Source organism: Vigna umbellata, chromosome 5 (genome assembly GCF_029865625.1).
Source record: "Vigna umbellata cultivar VRB3 chromosome 5, Vumbellata_1.0, whole genome shotgun sequence".
Classification (NCBI taxonomy): Eukaryota; Viridiplantae; Streptophyta; class Magnoliopsida; order Fabales; family Fabaceae; genus Vigna; species Vigna umbellata.
Genome location: NC_142169.1, coordinates 44,210,460 through 44,221,501, shown reverse-complemented (window position 1 = coordinate 44,221,501; position 11,042 = coordinate 44,210,460). Strand labels below are relative to the sequence as shown.

General features: G+C 35.3%; 1 protein-coding gene across 1 annotated transcript; it reads left to right on the top strand.

The window, feature by feature from the left end:
* Window positions 1–9,868: 9,868 nt before the first annotated feature.
* LOC148198443 (AT-hook motif nuclear-localized protein 17-like) lies at window positions 9,869–10,402 on the top strand. Its single transcript, XM_088115809.1, has one exon. It carries the CDS (start codon window positions 9,869–9,871, stop codon window positions 10,400–10,402), a length of 534 nt encoding a protein of 177 aa, XP_087971935.1.
* The last annotated feature ends 640 nt before the right edge of the window (window positions 10,403–11,042 follow it).

Below are 11,042 nucleotides of genomic sequence, written 5' to 3'. Positions count from 1 at the left end.
GTTTGTAACTGTAGAACTCCTTTTTGTTGAATAGGAGCTCCTCTTTCACTTGTTAGTTCATTATCACTTGTAGCCATATTTTCAATGATTTCTGTAGCTTCCTCTGGAGTTTTCCATTTGATATTTCCTCCAACTGAGGCGTCAAGCATCATCTTGGTTTGTGAACCAAGACCTCCAAGGAAGATTAGGACTACTTCCATTTCGTCAAATCCATGCGTGAGAGTCTTTCTTAATAGGCTTTTATATCTGTCCCATGCATGACCTAGTGATTCCTCCATGCCTTGCCTGAAAGATGAGATCTCTTGCTTTCTTTGTTGACCTTGGAAGAATTGAGTGCCCATATAGTCAAATTCTTGACCGAATTGCATCCTGCAAGCATTAGGCACAAAACTCTAGAAAATATTTGTTAGCACAAAAAGATAGAGAAGATACAAAGAATAAATGATAAGAAGATAAAAGATAGCAAGATAGAAGATAAAAACATAAAATAGAAAAATGAAAACAGAAAACAGAAAAAATAAATAAATAAAAACAGAAAACGAAAAAAAATAAAAACAGAAAACAAAATAAAATAAAATAAAATAAAATAAAATCTAATCAAATCAAATCAAATAAAATAAAATAAAATAAAATAAAATAAAAACAGAAAAAATAAAAAAAAGAAAAATAAAAACAGAAATTCAAAATTAAAGTCAAAGATAATCAATAATCACACAAATTAACCACTTAAACCACGAATCCCCGGCAACGGCGCCAAAAACTTGATGACAAATTTATGAACACCGAAATACGGCGCCACAAACTTGTTGAACAATCGGCAAGTGTGACCAAATCGTTTCAAGTAATAAACTCGGTAAGACCAAGTATCGTTCTCCCAAAGGACTCACGGCCTAGTTTAGTTATGTGATTTGTTGATTATTTAAGACTTAAGAACGAAATAAGTGAAGTTTAATATGCAAAACAGAAAATAAACATGTATGCATGAATGTGATCAATGGCTAAAACAAAATACAAACACTTCAATGGAATATATGGATGAGTATGTTGTTGGGGTTATCAATTTCATCTTATCCACTCTCATATACTTTAGGAATTCAACATTCTTTTCATCATTGTTAATGCCACTCTCTAAATTACCTTGAAAGAAGGCCTATCCCCAATTACGAGTTCATACGATTCCTAGCATTCCTAATAATTAGTTCTTTTAGCGCAGGAGCTTAAGGCAACCAATATACTATTGGGAGAAAATCCCCGGATCTAGACTTCCCCGTACGTTTCCGTATCGACAAAATCAATAATCATGCATTGAATGAGTTAAATAAAGAAAGCATTGAGCAAAGAGGAAAAACCCTAACTAATGATCAAAGAAAGCATGTATCTCAAATAAGATGTTTAAACACAAATTCCATATATGAGAGTTTCACAAGACTACATTGATTCCCCAACAACAATACAAGGTTTAGTTCACCATATTCATGGTGAAACTAGATGAATAATAATGAAAGAATGAAAGATAAAACCCTAGAAAGGTGAAGAGGTAGCCTGAGCATCCAAGATCCTCCTTCAAAGGGGTGGAAGAGAGAGTGTTTGCTTTGTTTCTGCCAAAGATACAAACCCTAGGACGTCCTAAAGCTTATATACTATTCTAAAATTACAGAAAATTTAGGCCCAAGCCCATAAGTGTGCCGCTCAGCGGTAAGTGCGTGAGTTGGTTTCTTCCCCTCAGCGGCCATTTTGCCGCTCAGCGGATCCAACGCGAGCTTCTGAGTGCCGCTCAGCGGTAAACTGTCGCTGAGCGGTAGTTGCGGCTTCTCCTTTTGCACTTTTTGATGTCTTTTCTGATTTCATCTCTCTCCTTCTTCACTTCTTTCACCAAATTCACCTTAAAACCTGCACAAAAACACTAAAATCAAGCATAAACCTGTCCAGCTCTCTTATTTCTGAAAATATGAATAAAAGCATGATTTCAAGCTAGTTTCTAAGTATAAAGGTTGCTTTTAGTATCAATTTTAAGCATAAAAATAACGGTTTTTCAACTGTTATCAATGCTCATATGGATTTTCATGTGACAATCCATTGAATTGGTTGCTCTTCACCAATTGAATTAAAGCAGGCTTCATCTCCATATTTGCAGCATTAACCCTCGGCCTTGCAATACTATTAAAATGATGAGGGCTAATAACTATTGCATAATCTGCCAGGGTACATCTACCAATTTGCTCTTCAACCATATTTTATGTTTCCTGGTCAGATATTTGAGGTGAAGGTTGTTGAAGAGTGTCAGGAGAAGGGAAAAGTTCTTTGGACGTCCTATTCCTCCTTTTTCTTCTACTATTGTCCAGACCTGTAAGAAGAGGTTCAAAAGTTTTCGTGCTTCTATTCCGAATTGTACCCTGCATACACTAGAGAGAAAAACACTAGAGCACCCAATTAGCACCAACAGATAAAAACAAAAATTAAAAACAATAAAAAATAAAGTCTAATCGGTTAAGAATCACACAAAAGTATAGTTTAAACCACGAGTCCCCGGCAAAGGCGCCAAAAACTTGTTAAGACCTCGGCAAGTGTACCGAATTGTATCAAGTAATAATAAATGGTAAGACTAAGTATTGTTTCCCAAGAAACTCACGACACTAAACAATCGTGTAATTACTCAACTAATTAAAACTTTTAAGAACAATTTTGGGTTTTTAAATGCCAAAACAAGAAAGTAAATATGAATGCAATTTTGATCAATTGAATAGAAACACAAAAGGGAGTGATGATGTTTGTACTATGAGATGAAGATGTTGTTGGGGTTTAGATTTCACCTAATCACTCTTATGCATATAAGAATTCTTCTTCTTTATTAAATGTCAATGTCACTTTCTAAATTACTTAGAACCCGATGTCTCAGAAAAAGAAGCATATCCTTAATTACTAGACCACAATGTCTTGCATCCCTAATAGTTAATTTTTCATTACGAACGGAAGCTTAAGACAACCAAGCGTTCTATCCCTATGCCTAGGCAATTGTTCCCTTGGGAGAAATTCTCCAGTTCTAGGTTTCTAGGTATTTGTCAATAATAAAGAAAACCAAAAATCATGCCATGAATGAGTTAAACATAACAAGCATAAAGCAAACGAGAATAACCCTAACAATTAATGAAAAAATATATATAAATCAGAATCAATTCAAATACATGAGAGTTTAGAGGTTACATCTTCCCCAACAACATATGAATTTAGTTCTCCATTGTCATGGAGAAACTAGATGTACAATGGAATGAGAATGAAAGATAAACCCTAAAAATCAAAGAGGAGAGCTTCTACATCCAATTCTGCCTCCAGAGAGTAGAACAAGTCTGAATTTGCGTCCTTTCTGTCAAAAGATACCCCCTCTAGAACGTGCGAGTCCTTAAATGAAGCTGAATTGGATCATGGGCCAACGTCGCCAGGGCTCATCACCCCTACTTAGGGCACCCAAGCGAGCTTGGGAGAGAAGTGGCGCTCAGTGCCCTAGGAGGGGTGCCCAAGCGTGAAGCGGTACTCAAAGTATGATGCTCAGCGCCCCTGGAAAGGCGCCTAGGCGTGGATGCGAGGCTGCCAGCGCTGAGGGCCCCAGAAAAGGGCGCCCAGGCGTGGTTATGAGACAAACAATGCCTAGGGCCCCAGAAAATGGTGCCCAAGCGTCCTGCGACCTTCTGTAGCCTTCTTTTCTGGTGCTCTTTCTATCCTTTATGGGTTCCAACTCCTTGATATTTTAAGTCCTCTTCCAATTCATTCCAATTTCCTACAAAATCAAGGGAATTTAGTGATAAAATCCTCAAGTATAACCTCAATTCTCTTATTCACAAAAATAAGCTAAAAGCAAGAGATCCAACAAGTTTCTAAGTCAAAATGGGTTCATTTATTATTAAAATTGAATCCTAAATAACGGTGAAATGAATCGTTATCACATCCATCAATAAATGCTATAATTCACCGCCCTTTTCCATAACAACATCCATTAGTAGATGTTGTAGCATAACAACATCCATCAGTAGATGTTGTGAGTAAATCTTCATCATCCTCTTCCATAGCAGCATCCATCAGTAGATGCTATCATTCATCATCCTCATCATAACAGCATCCATCAATAGATGTTGTCATTTGAGTCCTCCTAGCATCCATCAGTATATGTTGTCATCACTACCATTAGAGGAATCTGAATGTGCCACCTCCCCCACTAGCTTAGGCCTGGTCCCCGGGCCAAAACATGGAATTGCTATGACGTCCAAGAGAAGCAGCATATAACCTAAAAACACTCAAACATACAAAGACAAATAAAATCCACACCACATAACTAAATCAATTAAAAAAAACAAATTCAGAAACTAGGTTTGCTCCTAGTAAGCGCTTGTTTAATGTCATTAGCCTGAGACCATTAAGCTCAATCCGGATTTTTGATGTTAATGGTCTTCTCTCTTTCATCACACCAACATAACTTGAACAGCTTCCTAATCACCATCTTTATTATAGATCTAAAAAGAGAGGTTCTAATGATCTTGTGCTCCTAATACGGATTTTATCCTTCATACACTAAAGAACACTGCACTAGAGCTCCCAATTAGCCAAAAAATATAAAAATAAACAAAAATAAAAAACTATAAAATAAAGTCTAACTAGTTAAGAATCACACAAAAGTATAGTTTAAACCACGAGTCCTCGACAACAGCGCCAAAAACTTGTTAACTCATTGGCAAGTGTACCAAATCGTATCAAGTAATATAAAATGGTAAGACCAAGTATCGTATCCCAGAAGACTCACGGTACTAAACAATCGTGTAATTACTTAACTAATTAAGACTGAAAAGCTATTTTGTTGGTTTTTAAATGCAAATGCAACAAAAGTAAATATGCATGCAAATTGATCAATTGAGGCTAAAACACAAATGAATGGATGGTGTTGATGATATGAGATGATGATGTTGTTGGGGTTTAGATTTCACCTTCTTTACTTTCATGCATATAAGAATTCATCTTCTTCATTAAATTGTTAATGTCACTTTCCAAATTACTTAGAACCCGATTCCTCGGCGTAAAAAGCCTAGTCTCAATTATTAGACCTCAATCCCTTGAATCCCTAATAACCAATTTTGCATTAAGAAAAGAAGCTTAAGACAACCAAACATCCTATCCCTATCCCTAGGCAATATTCCCTTTGGGTGAAATTCTTCAGATCATGATTCGTTAGATATTTCCCAATACTAAGACAAATCAAACATCAAACTATGAATGGCCAAAACATAATTAGCATTATGAATAGAAGAAATTCACTAACATTCAATGAAAGAAGCATAAAATGTTTAAATCATATTCAAAGACATGAAAGTTTAGAGGTTACATCTTCCCCAACAACGAATAAGTTTAGTTCTCCATCGTCATGGAGAACCTTGATGTACAATAGAAGAATGTGATAAAAACCTTAAAAAGATAAGGGAAGAGCTCCTGTATCCCCAATTCTGTTCTAAAGGGTCGAAAAGTGTGTTTCTGAGCTTCAGCCATCAAAAGATACCAACCCTAAGGTGTTCAAGTTCTTAAATAGATCAAAATTGGATCATGGGCCAACGTCGCTGGCACTCGGCGCCCTAGGTAGAGCAACCTGGCACCCTACGTTGCATTGAAACTAACGCTCAGCATCCTGAAAGGGGGCAATCAGGCGAGCTTGCGAGAAAGTTGATGTTGAGCACCCCAAATGAGGGCAAGCAAGTGTCCTACGGTGCATGTAACTAGCGCTCAGCGGCCCTGCTAAGGGGCCCTCAGTGCGGGCGCACCAGAAATTAGCTTTTGTGCAGTCTGTATAGGTGGCGCTCAGAGCCCTTGACCTAGGGCCCTCAGCCTGACTTTTCTACACTGCATGTTTTTCTTTTTTTTTTGCAGATATGCTTGCTTCTTGTGGTTGGTTTAGTTGTTTACATTGTTGGAGATTCTTCCAAGCACATTTTTAGCTACAAAATAAAGGGATTATAGATGAAATTACATCAAAGTAACCCAAAACACAATTATTCATAAAACTAAGATAAAAGAGAGGATTCAAGCAAGCTTCTAAGTCAAAAAGAGTTGATTTAATATCAAAATTGCATCACAGATAATTATATATTCAACCGTTATCATGCACACAACCAAGACAACCAACAAGACAATAAAGAAAAAGGCAATTTAGAACAACTAGAACACAAACAGAATCCTAAGGAATTAAACTAGAACAGAATAATAAAAGCAATAAAAAGGAATAATGTTGAACCAAACATAACATATTTAAAATATGCAATACTGACAAGCAAATTGATTGAGAAATTGCCTAAAAGAAAATTGTTAAACCAAGTAGTAATGCTCATCTTGTGAACTGCACTTTTCTAATTGCTTCTTTCTTTCCTTTGTTGTTTTAGAAACCAACTATCAAGAGTATCATATGATTATTCAAGACTGTTTTGAAGTTGAAAGCGTTTGCTACAATTCACAACAGAACAATGAACTACTATACTTCAACTGATCAACAGGCTATACATGTGGAAAGCAAAGTGGTTCAACTTAAAAGAAATCAAGGAAAGATCATACACGAATCAATCCCAATGTAGAGTTTGCTAGTGTGACAGACTACATTTTCAAAAGAAGGATTGAATGTAGATATGGAAAATCAGTGAATGCACATCAGATTTTGATTAAAACAGATTAGTCATAGCATTGTTCAACCAAATCATCTTATGCAAAACTCAACTCTATAGATCTTAACAACAATAGTCTAAAACTAATGAAATAGTATACAAAAATGACTCAAAGATAGAGACTATAAATTGAACTTAGTAATGAACTAATATTAAGCATAGAATGACAAACTTCAAGACATTAACATAGACTACAAAGAAAAACCAGTTTGGTGTAGCTGGCCAAATCACAAATCTGCTGATTAATCAATGTGCAACCAAGCTAGGCCGAGCCTTTCATTGCTCACTTGGTATGCACTTGTTAGTGATTAGGCAGAAACCAAGAAACGTTATCAACAACCATTAAACAGATTCAAGAAACATGAGATTCATTATCTCTACCATTGAAATCTTCCATGCAAGCTCATTAAACATGACACTCAAGACAATGCACAAATCACAATGAACAACACGGAAGTGAAGAAAACTCAAAATAGCGAAACAAATCAACATAAGACACTCAAACATTACATGACAATGCATACATGTTAGACCTTCCTGAAAGTTATGGTGTCAGTCCTACTTTAAAACATTTTCGACTGAATTCCTTTCACAGGAGATGATCAACAGAACAACGTAAATCTAAGGGCAGATCCCTTTCAAGAGGGAGGGACTAACGGTGGACCATCTAAGATGCACATAGGTCCTCTTACAAGAGCCATGTCGAAGAAGATTCAAAAAGAAGAAGGATCACCCAACACTTTACTCCTATGGATAATCACTTATTAAAATCCTTCTTTTCTTTGCTAAATGCATTTGAACTATTTTGTAGGAATCAACAAAAGAAGCTTGGTGATCTAAAGGAATAAAAGGACTCAAAAGAAGAGAAGAAAAATGTGTTTTCCGGAATGGGCAGCATGGCTTCCGGATTCCAAATACAAATACAATTGGCTTCTAGATTGCAGGAAGCACCCAGCTGTAACCCTCCAACGCCCAGCCTATGCGAACCGGTTTTAAACATTTTACACATTTTTAATGTGTGCTTGGCTGAAATGTGTGCTCTAAGCTCCTTGGCTTCTCTAGTACATTTCCTTTTGATTTGTAGACGAAAAGAAACTCAAAAATGGAGGTCTCTCTTCACCTATAAAAGAGATGACCTCTCCTTTTTAAAAATCATCTTTGAAGTATAAATGAAATGCTATTGAGTTTACTCCAGACCTTTATACTTTTGGATCACTTGTGTGACAATTCATCATACTCTCCTCTAGCTTCCTTCCTTATTGGAAGACCTTCTGAGCTTAAAGACCTCAAACACTCACCATTCACTCACTGAACCATTTCACAAACACCTTACGTGCATCATCTTCATCAAGCATCATTCCATTTTGCTGCCTTCTTTTGAGACATAGAGGTGTTCTAGCATGGAGCTTAGACTAGCTTTCATCACTATGTTTCTTGAAGTTAGGGGATACTATACCTATAAGGGTACATAACCAAATAAATACAAATTTTCTTTGCACATGTCCATCAAGACAAAGACCGAAGGCCAACACCAAGATAATTAGGCCGTAAGCTAACATTATGGTGGATTAATACAAGACTTCAACATTGGACATGTTAAGTTTGAGCGCTGATGTACTATATATGACCCAATATACATCTTAGCCATGTCAGTATATATTTTTCTGAATACATCTTGGCCATCTGAGCCAGTATGTATGCGATCCAAACGTAGATGGTCAGGCCACTAATATTGACAAATCCTGATTAAGTTAGAAAGAAAAGGTTAAACCAAAGCTAACGAGGTAATTAGGCCACATGTTCCAGGTTCATCCCTATAAAGATCCATAAACAGTAGTATAAATCGCACATTCTACAAAATACATTGATTGCATTCATTAATTACAACATTCATCATCTTTTCACGTATTAGATTGACTTGAGTGTTAGAGTGTCTTTTGCAAGTACAACTCTTATTTAGCTTGGAGATAAGAAATATCTTATAGAAGTTGAATACATTCTACTTTGAGTTGAAGTTAAGGTCTTTACATATGAATATTTGGCTATATAAGAATATTTTATATGTATATATAAGAACATATCCCCGACTTGAAAGTAGAGAATTAGTGAACGAGATCTATAGAGAGTGAGATACATAGAAAGAATTCAGAAGCCTTAATAATGTTAAAAACATGAGCTGTTGAGGTATTTATACTCTTGAGGTCTTTGTAAATAATTGGAATATATATAGAAAGTAGAATATGTTTATGAATTTCTTCTATTAACCATTGCCTCAATTTCTTTCTAATTTTAAGGTCGTATTACAAATTTCATTACCGAGCTCACATCATTCATCTTCATTACTCATCTTTTACATTTTTGTTTAATTTGAAACTTTATCATATATTTCTTAATATTTATTCTCTTATTAAACAAAATTCACATAAAGTTCACAAAACAAATAGCGTTTCAACGAATTCTCAATTTTTCTCATTGAGTGTATCGTTGAATTTAATTTTTCAACTACATTCTAAGACTTCGTTTCTATATAAACTACAAGTGTCTCCGATCTCAAAAAAATCTTGGTCAAGATGGATACACTACTAAACAAAAGTCCCTTCTGATATTTAAAATACATTTGAAGTTTAGAAATTTACTTTGGTATTGGCTACGCTAATAATCAATGATTTTGAAATGCTTTTGACCAAATTAAATAATATATATACATTACTAACTAATAAATAAAATAATGACTAGCATTTCATTTATAAGGACAAATAATTTTCCATTTAACATTATTTAACCGATAGATTTTTATAAATTATTTTAGTACTTTTGTCTCATCCAACTTTAAATTATATTAACCATTTCTGAATAAAACTATTCAAGATTTAAAATCTTTTGTTGCATTGTGCATTAAAGTGACCTACTTTCAAAACCTCATTATGCCACGCTCTCTCCTCTCATTACGCCATTCTCAAAACGTCCCTTGATGAGGTAACACCTTCGTTCTCAATATCTTTCACTTTCTGTTTCTTTTAAAATATAAAATCTTTTTCTTTGAAAATACAAAAGTCAACTTTATTAAGACTATTTTATCCATATAAAAGTTATCAAATAAAACGATATTAAAAAACTTTTTTCGACTATAAATCCTGCCACAAACAGAGTTTCACACCATCACAACAACATCCAACACTACCATGAAGAAATCCACAAGGAAGCCTGTGGGAAGGCCCCCAGGCTCCAAGAACAAGTCAAGCTCCAGCACTCAACCAGTGTCCCAACCTCTGGAGCCCTCCATGAAGGTCTTTTCTTTTAGGGTACCCCCAAACAGGGACATCATGGAGTTCATCTTGAACATTGCTCATAATGGTCATGTCAGTGTGGCCATCATTAGTGCCTCTGGCACAGTCAACAATGTGACACTTCACAACTCAACCATGCAGCATGGTCCCTTCACTTTGCTCTCCCTTGCTGGTTCCTACTTATACAACAACCTCTATACCCTTTACCCTGGAGCCACCCCTCCCTTTCCCCTATCTTTCACCATCAACCTCTCAACGCCTAATGGCCACATATTCGGAGGTGTCATTAGTGGTAGCGTCATTGCCCGTCAAGATGTTAAACTCACCGTCTCCACCTTCAAGAACAGTGGTATCCTCAAGTTTCCTCCAGATCTCGATAACAATAAAAACAATAACAACAACACTACCACCAACAACAACACTGAATGATGTCGAAGTGACTACATAGGAACGATGACAACAAAAACATGAACTCAAGGAAGATCTTGTTTTGTTATAGTGTGTCCAGTGGAATTAGACGATGGTTCTCTGTAATTTATTTCCGTGTGTTGTTTTTTTGGGTCAAAAGTTAAGCACTAATTATTTGTATCAGTTTAATTATCTGTTCTAAATGATGTTTTTTTATTAGTATATTTCTTTCTTTTAATTTCATTTAATTCTCTTTCTGTGATTTCTGTGTAAAGATCTTCTGTAGAGGTGAAAGTTCAGAATTTTTTATGAAGGTTAGGTGTGGAATTAGTGATGGAAACATAGTGTTTCTGATAGAAGAATCAAGAGTGATGATGCAATGAATGATAAATAACGGAAGATATGGTAACCATAAATATCATTGGAACTCCGATGATGGTTACAATTTGTGTCATTATAGCTAAAATCGAAATTTTAAAAATCGTAACATCTTATTATTTTAAGGGCAATAATAACACATTTTTTTTATAACATTTTGACTGATGTTATTTTTTTATTAAATTAGAATATTATCAACATAGCAATAAATAAATAATAAACTAATGAAAAAATACCATATGTACTGTATTCAAATGTTGTTAAAAGATCTAAGTTAAAATAT